The 15,930-nt window shown below is 41.3% G+C and overlaps 2 protein-coding genes across 5 annotated transcripts in view; both read left to right on the forward strand.

The window, feature by feature from the left end:
- Positions 1-2,547, forward strand: part of nhsl2 (NHS-like 2) — a 124,409-nt gene extending 121,862 nt beyond the window's left edge. For all 3 annotated transcript variants that reach the window (XM_032582265.1, XM_032582266.1, XM_032582267.1), the window contains exons 8-10: positions 90-372; positions 508-625; positions 1,035-2,547. In XM_032582265.1, coding sequence (XP_032438156.1) covers positions 90-372; positions 508-625; positions 1,035-1,374 — 741 coding nt within the window. In that variant the 3' untranslated portion in view covers positions 1,375-2,547. The remainder of the gene's footprint in view (positions 1-89; positions 373-507; positions 626-1,034) is intronic.
- A 9,435-nt stretch (positions 2,548-11,982) lies between these two features.
- The window catches only part of arhgap36 (Rho GTPase activating protein 36), a 64,476-nt gene continuing 60,528 nt past the window's right edge, over positions 11,983-15,930 (forward strand). The window contains exons 1-2 of one of the 2 annotated variants that reach the window (XM_032583673.1): positions 11,983-12,252; positions 13,654-13,739. Coding sequence is in view for 1 of the 2 variants with exons in the window: in XM_032583671.1 (XP_032439562.1) it covers positions 12,235-12,252 (18 nt within the window). In the remaining variant the exon portion in view is untranslated. The remainder of the gene's footprint in view (positions 12,253-13,653; positions 13,740-15,930) is intronic. The other variant, XM_032583671.1, reaches the window with a different exon arrangement.

The following is a 15,930-nucleotide window of genomic DNA, read 5'->3' on the forward strand; positions in this document are numbered from 1 at the left end:
ATACTACTTGTTTGCTCTAATTCACAGATGGTTAAATCACCTGCTGTCAAGCAAAGTAAAACAAACATAATTTACACTTCATTATCCAGGTTCCGCCTCCAGTTCCCAAGAAACCAAATGTCCTACTCCTTCCCACACCACTAAACCCTTCCACTAATGGGAATACAGACCGGCAGATTCCACAGTCTGACAGTCCGGTGGGTCTGCGGTCTCCAGTTGGAGCATTTGCACCAGATGACATGTCGGAGCAGGACGAAAACCACTTGGGAACAGATGAGGACAGCTCAAAAGAGTCATCTCTACAGTCGTCACTCCAGGATTCCTCTCTCACGGAAATTGGAGATAAGATGGCCAGCACTGACATCGGGGCAGGTATGTATTTATGAGCAATGTTTTCTGGCATTTAAGGCTCATGCAGGAACAGCTTCCACTCGTTAATTTTAACATGTTATCTAATGTTTTGTGTAAATGAGTCCTGTTATAATGGTATTCCTATGCACTGATCAGATGATTCAGCTGCCGATGAGAAGACTGCTCTCCACATCGCTGAGGAAACGGAAGATGAAATGTTGACCAGCACTCCTACGACACACACCACCGAGGATTTATTCACCATTATACACAGGTTTGCATATGCACACACACACACACACGCCCCCGCACACACGCACACAATCTTCCTCTTACCACATAAGCAGAGGCTTTTTAAAAACCAACGGCTGGAGTACAGAGTTCCCTAGCAACAGCCCCATGTACATTGCTGACCAGAGATTCTTACTTTGTCCTCTTTTCTCTCTCTCATAGACACATTTATAGATGCAGGCACAGTCTCTAAGCAACAAGTCCTCATAGTTTTACTTTGTGTGCAGCTGAAATTTGCTTAAAGCACTAAGAAGTAAGTTAATGTTTTCATCAAAACAACAGAGGAGACGATTTTCAAATTCTCCAAAACCAAAACTACCAGTCAGTGTGCAGCATTTAAGGAGTTAATGAGAAATATTCCAACCACTTGAATTTATATGACTCTCTTCCAGGTCCAAGCGAAAGGTTCTGGGCCGTAAGGAGCCCTCGGATTCTTTTGGCAGCCGCCAGAGCCTGGTGTCGCCCGTGAAGCACAGCGCCATTGTGAGCGACCATCGGAACCTAACCTTGGGCAGCAGCCAGAGGTCGAGCTCTCGCAACGAGAACTTCATGGCCCTGCTTCAGAAGAAAGGCAGCAAGTCTTCAAGTGGAGGAGCTAGGGTGTCCGCAATGGAGCTCCTGAAGAGCACAAACCCTCTGGCGCGACGTGTCACGGAATTCTCAAACCCCAATGCATCGGCCGCCGAGGGAGGGGAGGTGCCGTCTGCGTCCGACAAACCTAACGATCAGTGAATGGAAATACAATTTCTAGACGTTGACCTGGTCTGGATCCTGTGTACTACAACTCAAACCAACTCTACAATCTGCCACACACAGAAGACGGGACCAGAGCTTTCCAACCTCTGATTGACCATTTGGATTGTCCAATGAAATAGGAGCACATTTTTTGGACAAAATGGTCCTTCCTAGGGTTGGAGCTCAGTGTTTGCCTGTCAAATTCATCAGAGGAGAAAAAAGGTTGTTTTTTAACTATATAGAGAGATTAAAAACCTCCTGTTTAGTGAGGAAAATGTATGGGCAGACTGATTTGTGGAGAAGACGCTGGGAATGTAGAGATACACAGTGGATATATCTTCATTCCTTTTGGTTTGGCATTGACAACAGATCCGAATCCTATCTGAATCTGCAGCAATACTGATCTACCACGACACCACTGAGGACAAGGAATCATCTTAATTCAAGAAATAATTGGAATACAATTACAAAATCTGCCTGTGATTCAGTTGCTTTACAGGTGTAACACCTGTAGGCCTTTATGAAGTTGAGTATTGGGCTTCGGTTTTGCGATGGGGAAACTGAGGAAGGTAAACTTGGACATTGTGGCTCCATTTTCCTCCCCACGGTCAATGCAATAGCATAGCAGCCCAACAGCGAAGTGCCAGATTGAACAAAGACAAACTGCATGGGGGATTTTTTATTTTATTTTATTTTTTGCCACCAAAGATGAGGCATGAGCATGTCCCTCATTTTGTTGCTCGTGCTGTGACCGTGAACGTGGATCTCCGGTAAGCATTCCACAGAGGCACCAAGCGATCCGACTCTGCTTGGAAAGCGAAGCACTTTTCTTTCCTTTGGCCTCAGAGGTCGTTTACATGGCGAAATCCCGTTTTGCCGTTTTGTTTCCCCTCGTCGTCCATTATCTTCTTAATCTGTTTTTAGATGTTAGGTTTTGCTCCTATTTTTTTTATACATTCTAAATGTCTATTTACTGTATATGTTTAATGGGATTATACTGTATGTATCATGTACAAAGATAAATGGAAAGCATCTATCAACAGAGACTCAAACTAGTGTACAAAGATGAGAGAAACTTGGACTTCAAACTGCCCATGCACACACTTTCAGCACACACACTGACTAAAAAAAGTCACGCTATGAAAGGAAAAAAAGAAGAAAACGACCGTCTACACGAGTGTGTCTGTATTTGTGTGGATGCAATCATGTCTGCTGATGTTTCTGCACAGAGATCATGAAGCAGGCCTGGTTATTGAACAGGGTTTTTATTCATTTCTGGTCTCTGGTGTTGGGGGACCAAAGAACTGTTACAAACAGACCACAGAGGACCTACAGTGATGTTTTGTTTGTGTGAGTATGTATAGATGGACGTTTCAACTACACAGAGTGAACATGGAGCTAGTGCACAAACGTTTGGATGGCTTTACGTTTGACGTGAGGTGTGCCTCGCCAGTAGTTTTCATTAGAGCTTGGATGTGTGGATCGTCACACTGCATGCCCTTAATAGATTAGAATGACCTACGTGAAGTCCCTTTAGGTGAGTCTTCCTACTCACTTGTCACTTTTGGAATTATCCAAGTCATTCTTTTGGCTTAACAAGACGAGGTCTCGGATTCATTTAAAGTAGGCAGGACCTAGCTGGAATTTCAACGAATGTTGCAGATCATTGAAAGGCTCAAGATGAGGTTCGAAAACCTTTTCTCTAATCTTTAGGTCTTAATTCAGAAACATAGGGTATAACCAGAGCAAATGTAGTGACTGGATATGTTTGATGGCATCATGGCAGAGTAAACTTGAAAGATTCTTCCACCTTAATTTTGGTTGTTTCATACCCAACAACCAAACAATTTTGGTTGTTTCATACCCAACAACCAAACAATTTTGGTTGTTTCATACCCAACAAGTCCTTTGACCATGCATTAGTTTTTAATCAATCAGTGGGAAATTTTGTATAATCTACTCATAGTTTTTTGGAAGGTAATGCGAACTCTGTTCAACAATATCTAGTGACAGGAAATGTGCTAGCTTGTCTTGCTATGATCAGAGGTCATAATCTTACAATTTTAAAGGTGATACCTGTCCAAAGGATCAGAACCAAAACCAAAAGGCTCATAAGAAATCGTCTGTCTATCTGTCCGTCTGTCCATCCATCCATACATCCATCCTTCCATCCATCCCGGGTTGTCCTTGCTGGGCACAACCTAGACATTTTGCTTTGTGAATTAAATAATGACTTGTAGCCTTCACTATAACTATCTCCTTAAATCTCAGAAATATTTTACTTCTTGTAGATTATTTTGGCAAATTTGCTTGAAACCTCTTCCATTCCTTTCGCAACCAAGGTGGAATAAGTATCCACTAATGCTGGGTGATGTATATTTTACACATACTAAGGAAAGAAAAGTGAACCAATACATAGTTAAGTATGTACAGGGGCATGAAGTGACTTGATGTTTTGTGCCAAATAGATATAGGAAGGAACAAAATAGACATGCACGTAGGAGGAGGTGAGCGCAGACCAATACTGTTGCTTATAACAGGATAAAGAAATTATCCCGGTGATAGCAAGACAACTGTTTGCAGTGATGATTAGAGTAGTGAAGTTTGTAGCTAAACTGTCTACTTGTGTTGCTTTATTGAGAAACTTTGAAAACCAAATCGTTTGTTTTCTATTTAGAGAACCAGAAAGAAACCCTCTCTTACACCTACTAAGCCCCTGTTGGCATTGGGACCTCTTAGGCTAAAACCATAGCAACTGCAGCTGCGTAGTTCCTTCCAAGCATTTCTTCTATCAAGGCTTCAATTAGAAGCAGAGCAGAGCAAAGTAGAGCCTGCCGTCCAGTTTCCATTTACCACTTAGGAGATGTTCGTAATGGGGCGAAGGAGCAGTCACTGCCACTTTCTTTCCTCATTCAAATGCATAGTTAATAACCCAAATGCTAACCTGTTTCTGCAGAACTGGACACATTTCCAACCCAGAATATCCTGGTTTATGTCACAGTGCCGCATCGGATCAGTCAAGCAACTGGAGTGGAACGGACTTAAAGGTCCGGACCAGTGATTCCGCCTTGCATTCGCAACTAAATTGATTGTGGAATCCATTCTATTTCCAAGATTAAAGATGGCTTCCAGAAACCTTAACATTCCAAAACAAATGAAAATACAAAACAAAAATGTAAATGAAAAAAAGAGATTCTGGAACCTTGAGGAGCCAACTGTGCAAATATTGTTGTGAAGGAGTCCAACGGCCCCGGGGACTCTGGTTTGTCGGACTGAAGGAATGCAGTGAGGCCGCTGCGGCTTTAGCAGAGGAAGTGGTGAAAACTGGATCAGAATGAGGCTCCCTCCATCTGTCCATTGGCGCTACAGCAGAGGGACGCTCTGGGCATCGAAGAGGTTCTGTTTGTTTTGCCTTCCCCTGTGTACGTTTTGTCCCACTGACTGTCTGAGTCACCCGCATCCCCGACCACTCCCAGCACTCCTTCTACTCCTCCTCTCATGACTGTGGGATCTGTCTCCATCTGTCTCTTTTGCGCCACTGTAACCCCCGTCAGCTGGCAAAGAGCGAGTTCTCCTTTCCTCCCCGCATCCTCCTCCATCCTTCCGTTTCTACACCTCTTTTTTTCTGTCTCATCCACCTCACCATCTCTCTTCCCCTGTGTCCGGTCTATACATCCGAGCTCAGTATTAGAGACGACACAGGATGAATGTCAATGAAAGGACTGTTAGAAAACATTGATGCTGTTTTGTTTTTGTTTGTTTTGATTTTGGAAAATGCAAAATGTGAGCTTTCCTCTTTCATTATACTGTTAGCTCCCACGTAACGCGGGACTCCTACGAACGAGTGAGAGAATGAATGACCGAGAAGAGTGAATGAATTTTTAAGAGGTGTTTTTGCGTGAAGGACCTTGACTTTCAGAACTGTGAACACAAAGATTATTGGCTCTGAATCTGCGTGTGGATGAGCGGACGAGCAGCGATCCAGGCTCCTAAACCCGACTTACCCCCTCCTGCCTCCCTGCATGGATGGACCGGGCAAACCCAGGAGGGAAAGCGTTCATCTCCCGACTCTTGCTTGGCAAAGTATCTCTCGGTGCTATTGAGTCGGAGCTCCATCTTGTGGACGAAAAAAGAAGCGTCACAACAACAACAACAACAACAACGACAAAAAAAAGCAAAGGGAAGAAAACACTCCGTCTTTCTTCCCAACGATAGTCCTTCAGGTATTCAGTCATTCTGGGAAGAAAAATACATAAATCCATTTCTGACGACTAGTAAAAGTGATGCTTGTTTTAAATATTTAGTGAATGACAACGATAAAACTATAGAACTCTGTGTTTGTTTGCCTTGTATACTGAACTATGGGCGTTGCTGCAGCAACTTCTTGGTTTCTTTGTTTATGAATTTAATTTTTATGATTTCAATTGCCTTGGTTATGGAAATATGTGTTTTGCACCTAAAATGAATGACATACAGCAGGCCCAGAGGAGAGAACTTACATATATACCCTAAAAAAATTTATGTAACCTTTGCCCTTAACCCCATTTCTACACACATATGCAGCTAAATATTCCTCATATTTCTCAGAAAGGTTGATTGGGGCAAAAAAAAAAAAAAAAAGTATTATTTTTGAACTGAGCCCAGATGAATAGGAGCCAAATCAAAGAAGCAGAAGGAAGGCGATTGTTCCATGTGGTTTAGACACACAAGTTCATCTTAAAAAGGAAAAAAAAAGTGCAAAATTGTTTGGACGGCCGCTTCCCATTTGTGTAGCACATTAGCCGTCCACAGCGTGTTCGTAAGACAGATTCCTATGAAGCGAGAAGTCAGGAGTGGTACAGACAAGCCAAAACATATGGGTACGGTGGTAAACAAATAGGGATGCGTTCCCTCATATAAAGGTGTTTTCACTTATTATGAAGGAGAACATGACGCGCTACGTTAGAACTGGTGTGCAGCTCCACAATCAGCCGAAACCTTACCGCCAACACGGAGCTGCATTGGTGCAATCGCTTTGCTTTGCAAACCGACGAGTCATGAACCGGCACAAAAAGCCGGACTGTGTTTGAAAAACCCCGAACCAAAGAGCCGAGCTCTCTCTGCCTGCAGCACTAAGCTAAATAGTAAATAGAAACAAATATATTGACAGCTTATTATATTGGAGAATTACATTTCTATAAATATCTAATAAGAGGACTATATTGAAGATTAACTATTATTCCCCCATTAAATGAAAAGTGCTATATTAAAGAGGAGTGAGGGTTTAATTACTCTACTGACCTTCATTTATTTTTCCTGCCCAACTCATAAACTGCATAAAACTGTATTTACAGCACCCTCTACAGTTATCGGTACCCATAGCATTTAATCGTTTATTGCGGTAGTAAAATATTGCACTGAGCATTTTAGCAAAAACTCCTCTTTTAATTTCATTTATACAGTGAAAGCGGGGAAAAAAATCCCACATCACAATTTTGGTGCCCCTAACAAAATGTATAAAGTCAATAATACATCTGTAGCATTTGTGTTTTATGCCTGTAAGTGGTTGACTAAAACAGAAAAGCAGCAAAAAGTTTCATCTTTGTGCCACTGTGTCTCCATAACAACCATTAAAATCATAAACATTAGGGTTTCCTGAAATCCGCAGGGGCTAAGAAAAGAAAATAAGATGATTTCTCAAGGTTTAAAGTCACTCGTTAAACTAAATTTGTTTAACTAATATAGTTTTGGTTAAGTTCAAGAACCACAGTATGTTTCTTTTAGATTTTCAGTAAAATTAATATATTAGACATTTACAAAAAGAACAAATTTTTAATAAAGTTTCTATGAAAACATAAAAAAACACATTTGCTACATGTATATGTGCTGCTAAGTTTGATTGCGTTGTTGATCATCATCTGGAGGCCCTTAAGCAGAAATTATATTTTTTTTTTTTTTCGAGAATCTCACTACAGATTTTCGGTTTGTTTTTGTAGTACCTTCCTCTGCCACTAGAGGCACGGACGTCAAAGTCTAAGTTTGACTGACATCTGCCAAATGTAAGTGGCATATTTCAGACCTCTAATCAGGAGAGACTAAACAAAAAAAAAAAAATCTTCAAACCTTTGAAATGTTAACCTTATTAATGTTGGCCAAAACGGAATATATCATATTTTACACAAAGATGGACAGGGAGGTGATTCCGCTAACCTCTGATCCCTACTTACCCCACTCTAATGAATTTATGACAGACTTTCCAATTAGCCACCTCTTGATCTGTCTAAACCCAGAGCTCTGGACGTCAGAAAGCCCCAGGAGAATGTCAAGGCTGCAGTGTTTGGACCGATAAAGTTCTTGTTTAAAGAGAGCAACATGAGCGAGGTCCACCTTCGAGCAAAACAGTCCCCCAAACTCCGTTTCTAACGCAGCGCTGTCGCTGTGTAGGCAGCTTCTAAAGACACACACACATGTTAATTGGAGAGGAACACAAGACAGCCAGATTTATTTGAATGATTCTATTTTTGTTACATCTTATTAAAAGTTTTAAAAAAGTGTATTTAAAGGAATATTCCATGTACGTATTGAACATCCTCTGTTTCCTGGTCCCATCCGATGGTGTAATGTGTAGCTGCAAAGTGGCGTCTCACACAAATGCTCCTCTCTGCAGCTATCCGATGCCAATGTGATGACAAATGTTATTATATCATTATAAATAAATTATTTTTCTTGCCTAAGCTCTCGCTGTGTTGCAGGTTGTGCTTTTTTGTTTTGAAGGAGTTAAAAGATTTTTTTAGTCACAGTCTCAAACTTCAATGCATCTTAGAAGGATTTTATGTGGCAGAGAAACACAAAGTGGTAAAGTGGAAGGAAATTGTTTTAATCCTTTTTCCTCCCCAAGAGGAAAAGTCACAATACCCCATAAGACGACAATAAAAAGAACCGAAACATTTAATCTGTTTGAAGGGAGCTAAAACACACACAAAAAAATCAGACTGTGTGTGCTCAGTTTTAAGTGGGGTCAAACAAGGCGTGGATTACGTCGTAATTACGTTGTGTTGACTGAAGCTTCTCGAGAGCGAGCGCTGCAGCCGCTTTGTTGCTATCGACGCCTCGTTCCCTCCTGGATCCGCTAATCAAAGATTCACCGTCTGTAGAGCAGGTTTGTGGTGGGTCGTTCCTCCTTTGATGTGGGAAACACAGGACGGTCCCAGCCTGGGGGGAAAGCGCGTCTCAAGTTTGTGTCTGTCTGTCTTCGGAACATGAAAGCTGCTGGAAGTCCAGGGAGAGTTGGTTGTTGTTTGAGCATTTATGAGGCCTGCTCGGCTAATTAGCCGTCCTGAACTTGTGTTGCGCAGGGCAGTTTATGAGGAATGTGTTTTCCAAATGGAGTTCAGGTGATTTGAGATCAACAAAAAGGTCAGAAGTTTGATATACCAACATAAAAAGTATCAATATTAGTATCGGGGATATGGACCCTGTGTTTACTCAGTATTTTATTGGATCAATGCAATATGCAGTATCACCTCTATCAAGAAGCATTGATGTCTCCAGATCAGTCTGTTGGATTTCAACATACTTGCAAGCCCTTCAATTTTCTTCAGGTCTCTAGTGCCCTCAAGTGGCCGACTTATAGCAGTGCAGGATGATCAAACGCTGTAAAATGGATGGGTTCTCCAACTTCCTCCCACAGTTCAAAACATGACTGCTAATTTAAACTACCCATTGGTATTGACGATGGTGTATGCATGGTTGTCTGTCTTCTGTTTTTCTGTGATGAAGTGGCAACCTGTCCAATGACAACTAGAGATAGACACCAGCCCCCCTAATGCCTCCTGATAAGTGGGCATTCATGGCTCAGAGTAATGGATAGGTAAGTATACATCAAAATAATCCAAGCAACAGAAAGTTGCTGCTTTCTTTTACTGGAGGTTGCACTTCTGACATTCTCTGTAAGCTCAGAGTTTTGAAGGTGTTAGCTTAGCAGTGAAAGACCATCTCTGTGGAGAAAAGATCCAGAATGATCATATAGTAGCTGAAAGAGTTGCATAACGAAGCTCTGACATGGAACATTTCTTAAACACACTTCATTCAGAGGCAAATAGTAATCATCATCACAAAAAATGTCTTCTTCCCCCAATCCTGAATTCCTCCCAGAATGCCTTGACAAAGTTCTAATGTCTACCTGGATGTTTTCCTGTTACACTCTGATTTATCTATTTTCTGGCAATAGTGGCCTTTATTTGACAGTAATCTGACAGAAAGTGGGCGAAGAGAAGCACATGTGGCAAAGCAACTGAGGACAGGAGTCGAACTCGGGACTTCCACGATGAGGTCTGTAGCCTCTGTACACAGGTGTCCGTTCTAACCACTACAACACACGACACCTCCTGATTTACTTTCCAGTTTCGTAATCTCCGCTTTCAGTTGTTTCATCTGTAGCTATCCTGTTGGGGTTATCTGGCAGCGCTCCATTTTAAATGCGTCCGGTTCTGATCAGGCAAGTGTGAGTGGACACGCTTGCGGACGACTGCTCACACCTGACTTTAAAATCCCAACAGATTTCTGTTCAGATCTTCTCTACATACAACTTAACAAGCTAACAATTTTAGTGATCCGTTATCAACATAGATCAGATTCACATTATTTACAAGTAGGGTTTGAGAAACATACCTCCACTGAGCGCGTTGTCCGACGCCAATAAAACAAATGTACATTCAGGCAGAAATGCCCGACTAACCAACTGAGAGTAATTGAGGCTGCGTCAGACAGGAAATAGGTCTGCCGAGTTGCGTAACGCAGGAGCCTGCGGGGTTGATGAACAATGAGATCAGTTGAGTGTGTAGTGCAACAAAGTGACAACTTCACAATAAACGCTAGAGTTTTATTAAAGAGCTGTGTCTGCGGCTGCTGTGTACTGAAAGACTCTTAAATACACACACACACACATGAGCACATTCAGAGTTAGCTGTCTTTCTGAAAACACTCAAAGTACCTTGCAACAGTATTGAAGCTTATTGAACATTTTAGGACAGGAATTTTTGTGATAGACCAAGAAAATTCAAAGATTTTCTCTCTTCTTCTTTTTTTTTTTACAAAACATCTGAAACGTGAAGCATGAATTAGTATTTAACCCCCTAGAGCTAATTTCTACAAGCGCATTTTGGTACAATTACAGCTATAAGTCTCTTAAGTCGTATTTCTAGTTTTGCACATCTAGAGACTGAAATGTCTACAGCATTACTCAAACTCAGCCAGACTGTACAGAGGACATCAGTAAATATTGATGCCCCACATCTTGTCAGAGATTCGTAACTGAATTTAGGTCTTTACTTTGACTGGACCCTTCCAAGACACGAATATGTTATGATCTAAATCAACGTTTCTCAGCTCGGCTCTTCTGGTTTCATTCCAGGATCTTCTATTCACTTCCATCCATCTTCCAGTCAACCACCAGATTCGCTTTCCCCCGCTTAAGAAAAGACTCTCCACAGCACGATACCGCCGTCAGAGTTTAGATCCAACCATCAAGCTTCTGTGGCGCGTTTTAATAAGCCTGCAATTCATCCAGCACAGAGAAAAACAATTATGGTCTAAATAGAGTATAAAGTACGGTGCAGAAGTTCCTTAGACTGTGCACAGTGCTCCGCTCCTATCAATCACACGTCCCAGATGAGTTGCACTTGACTCACCCTACTGTTACAACAAGCGACATGGTGGAGCTGACAAACGTTAAACAAAAGCTAAAAAGAACTTACACTGGTTACTCAAATTATGCTCTGAAAAGGACAGCAGTAAAAGCTTAATTAAAATAATATGTTGAATTGATGAGGCCCTCACAAATTCCTAAACATACAACACTGAATTTTAATGAGGGGAAGCAGAGTCAAGGAGCAAAATACAAATATGGCTAAAAGCTAAAACGCTACGTATTAAAGTAAAACGAATAATGCTATTTCCACGCAACCAGAACTTTAAGTCTCCAAAGCTGGTCCGTCTCCTTGGATCATATTGATTTTGCGCATACAGGAGGATAAACTAATTAGTCAAACACCCACAGCTGCTCCCTTTACCGCAGCTTCACCCTGTTGCACCTCTCCATCTATTCCCATAGAGCGTGTTAGAATAACACACTCACACGCAGAGGGAGGGAACAACGCTTTCATCAGGGCCAAACTACCAAGCTGCATACTTCCTGTTTCTGACAGCTCAGAGCGTGCCACGCTATCTACGTCCTACACACACACACACACACACACACTTACACACACAGCAGCCAACGCAGGAAGAGCTGACAGCAATCTGCAGTCAGCACCGAGAGACAGAGTGAGACAGTTGTGCAGCAGCTTGTGAGGCTTCACTAATTATTCACTCAAGTTGAATAATAGGGGAAATAAAAACCTCACATGGTTACGGAGTTAGGCTGAAGAGAAAGAAGTTTAAATGAAAATTAAATAAAAGGAGAGAAGGAGAAGAACTGACTTTAACCTGAGGAGCAAGGGGACAGAAAATATATATATATATTGGAGGAAGCACAGCCAAAAGAGCAAATGGGAGGGGCTGGGGACTGGAGTCATGTGGAGAGGAGGAGGAGGAAGAGGAGGGAAAGAAAAAAATTAGATGGGGAGGAGTGACATCAAGTGCAGGAGGGAAGAGAGAAACTGCAGCTAGTTCAGCATCGTGACGGAAAAGCAGAAGAAGAGGGAGAAGGATTAACAGAGGAGGGAGTTGCTTTTCCTCATCAGCACCTGATTTATACACCTGAGCCACACACACACACACACACACGCACACGGACTAATGATACTGCTGAATGGACCTGCCGCATTCACCTCCACTCTTCCAGCTGTGGACATTTGAGACTCACCCCTGTGGACAGACATGCAGTTCTTCTATGTGGTAAGAGACATCTGCTAATTTTGTGTTAGATGACAGTGAATGCATCACAGGGATTCTGAAAAAAGAAACTCTTTCCAGGGTGTTACAAAATAAATAATTGAAAAATGCATAAAAAGATGTTTTTTAAAAAACCCTCAGGGTTAAAAGTTGAGACACGAGCTTTTAACATATATTATAAGATAGTCATAACTTTCAAACCTTCTTTAACTATAAAGGCTGCACAGCTTTGGTTTGCATTAATCATCGTCCGTCGGAAAACTAGAAGCACATTGTGAAAGCTAAACATGTGTGAGGGGAAAATAAAAAATAAACAAACAAAAAAAAAGAAGAAGCCAGGCGTACGTTTAAAAAAAAAAAAAAGTGGAAACAAAAGTGAAGTGTTGCCTGAAAACGGTGAGAAAAGCAGACTCTCTTCTTAACCCACAAAAAATGAGAAGTGATTCATCTTTATATATACTTGAGTGCATTATTTTTAAACTTGTGATTCTGCTCTACTTCCTCTGGTGAATAAAAACCCCCTACATCAGCTGTTCAGACCTTTGACATGTGGTGCTGTACTCACCCTGCGGTCTGCTGAAGCTCGCTGTGATGTGAGGAAACTCGGCTCATCTTCAGCTGCCGCTTGTTTTATCGAAAGGAAACGCTGGAGTGGCAGCAGACGCTTAAAGGCCCTATGTGTCTTCAACTTGTCCATGAATCTTCATGGACAAGTTCATAGGTAGCCCAGTCTGCCCTTCTCCTCCCCCCCTCCAGCTTTTACGTAACATTTTAGTGTCTTGACTAGCTCAGTGTCAAAGGTTTGTCCGACTGCGATAAACACCAGCCGGCCCCCGCGCCGCCTGATTTACGGCATTAGCGTCTGGCTGATGGATGCATTATGCTGGAGCATTTTGTAAATAAAATAACGAATATTCCCCTCCAAGGAGAAGGCGGCGAACAAACCCGGACCTTCGAGCTGTTGCAGACATTTTCAAGAGAAAGCGAATGTTGCTCTTTGTCTGAATGAAAATGCAGAATGTTGTAGTGTGTTAAAAAGTCTCCAGCTTTGGCCTGGAGACTACCGCCTTTTACCCCGAGCTGTTTCCCGCCGTGCTCCCGTAGTAGTAGTATTTTCCCGTAAAATTTCCCGTATTATAATAGTTACGTCGCCAATAATATAAAAGTATTTTTGAATTGGATTGAAGCTCCAAACTTCGCTTTTGCATTACTGTCCTTCCATCAAATTTCCCATATTCTCCAATCTAAAACTTGACAGGTACAGTGTTGACGGAAGGTGGGGTGCAACAAAAGTCCAGAAAACCTGACAAGTTAGATTAATTGCCCTTAGGCGTCCCTTGTGTGTGTGACTGGTTGTTAGTCCTGTGCGTCTTTTTGTTGTCCTGACTGCCGACCTGTCCACAGCGGACCCTGCCTGTTGCCCCATGACCGCTAGAGATAAGACACCGGCTTGTGCCAGATGCCGAGATAAGCATAGATGAAAAGAAACGGTATGTGTGAAGTTTGCATGTTCTCTCTATGCATGTGTGGGGTTTTCCCCATGTACTCTGGTTACATCCCACTGTAAAAACATGATCAAAATGATGACAGCCACACCTGTTGCACAGACTCACCATTCATTGCCCAAGGCTGTGGAGAGTCTGACTCCAGTTGGCTTTTTCTCCAAGCTAATGTGGTTTTGTTCAGCTTGGCTCAGTGTGGACATCTCTGGGATTTACCCCTGAAGTAAATCCGGTGAAATGCCTCTCCAAAGTGGTAGTTCAGGAGAGGAAATAAAGAACGATTGGCCATCCTTAGTATTTTCAGCAATATTTCAAAAGGCCTGACCAGTTTTGACAAACTGGGGAACCAAACACGGCCTGAACGGCAGCCTCAATCAAACCGAATCCCCAACTAGATAACAGCAGGTGTGAAAATGTCATGTCTGTTTTAGGAAGGTTTTGTCAGGATCTGTGTTTTTCTGTGTTTATTTAGAGTTTTCTGTGTCCTTAGTCTCTTCGTTGTCCTGTCCTCCCCTTGATTGTTCCCAGGTGTGTCTCGTCTCTGTGATTACCCTCCCGTGTATTTAACTCCACCTGTGTTCCTTGTTCCTCGTCGGGTCCTCGTCAATGTTTAGTCTCCTCGTGTTCAGTTTGTGTTACTCCTGCTGCTCGTTGTTTGGACTAAGTTATTTTCATTAAAAACATCATAATTCATCATTCCTGGGTCCGCTGCCTCTGCCTCACCACTTCACCACCCGCACTTCATGACAGGTTTTAAACACTTTTAGATAAAAATACATCTTATGTTAATCTACACATTATGTGAGCATTGTTACATATCACTTAAGGACAAAAAGGAAAAAAGTGAGCCTTTTTTTTAGAAATACTTTTTTCCTCTTGAATATAATTGTAATAATACATTTTTCACTTAAATAGTGAATACACCATTGATTTATTAATTCATGAATTTGTTAATCATACCACATATTGAGAACTGCTTTTAGTGACTGTCACTAAAAGTAGAGCATACCAACCATGAATAACATTTTGTTTTCTCGATTAACAGAAATTACATATTTTGCGAAAAGTTAATGTTGGCAGTGAATTTCAGAAACGTTGTCCTTTTGACAGAGGAAACATTTAAGATGTTTTACATGATAGAACTATATTTACTACTAAGACCTGCTGAAAGGTAGAAGAGGAAGAATATTTATACATACACCCCTGAAAAATATGAGTAAAATGCCCTCAAATACAATGTAATTATGGATACCATATTTCTTCCTACACTTTAATCCAAATTTATTGAGTTTGGTTAATTCTTAGAGCCGTTTCAACATGTCTGCCTTAGTTTCATGTCATGTTCACTTGCCTTTCCCATATTTAAAAGTGGCTAAGGAAAATGGATCATGGCGTAAAATCAGAAAAATTAACTCATGGATTACTAATTAAACATTTCTAAAAAAAAAAATAAAATAAAATAAAATAAATAAATAAGAACTTTCACTGGTTGAGGAAAAAACCTTAATAGAAATTGATCCTCCCTCCCCATTGATGACGCCAATGGGTCTATTTTGGGTAATTTTGCTATAATCTATATTTCTCAACATAGATTTGTGTTCAGCTTTGAATAAATGTCCTCAGTTAAGAGATCAGATTTTTCTAAAATGTCCTAAGTGTGAGAATGTGTTATTTCAATAAACTATACATTTATTTTAACTTTTATTACACTTTGTTTTTGTAAGGGATACAAAAAAAAACAGGTGATAAAAAATATTACAGTGGAAAAATCTGCAAAGCGTAAATTTAAAAAAAAGATCATTGCCAAGCAAACCCTTTGAAAATTAATTATGTTATATCAGACCATCAAGCTATAAACAAGGATTACAATGCCGTCTCTGTATCTCTGTGTTGCTTCCACTCCTTTTTAACAACACTTTGAAAGCAGTTGGAAGTGGACTAAACCAGCACAGTTGTTCAAAACAAAACAGCTTTCTATTTTCTGCTTCATATAAGAAGGTCCAGATGGTCGTCCTCCTGCTTGGCCCAGGAGACTCGTTCTCCTTTAGCCAGTCTAACACATTAAGCATGTGCAGACAGTTCCTGCACTTTATCTGCAGTTGCTGGTCACGCTTGCAGCTCGTAGTTGTTGGCGATCGCGTGGCTGTAACTCTGATATCTGGAAATGCAAAGGAAGTGG

Source organism: Xiphophorus hellerii, chromosome 14 (assembly GCF_003331165.1).
Source record: "Xiphophorus hellerii strain 12219 chromosome 14, Xiphophorus_hellerii-4.1, whole genome shotgun sequence".
Lineage (NCBI taxonomy): Eukaryota > Metazoa > Chordata > Actinopteri > Cyprinodontiformes > Poeciliidae > Xiphophorus > Xiphophorus hellerii.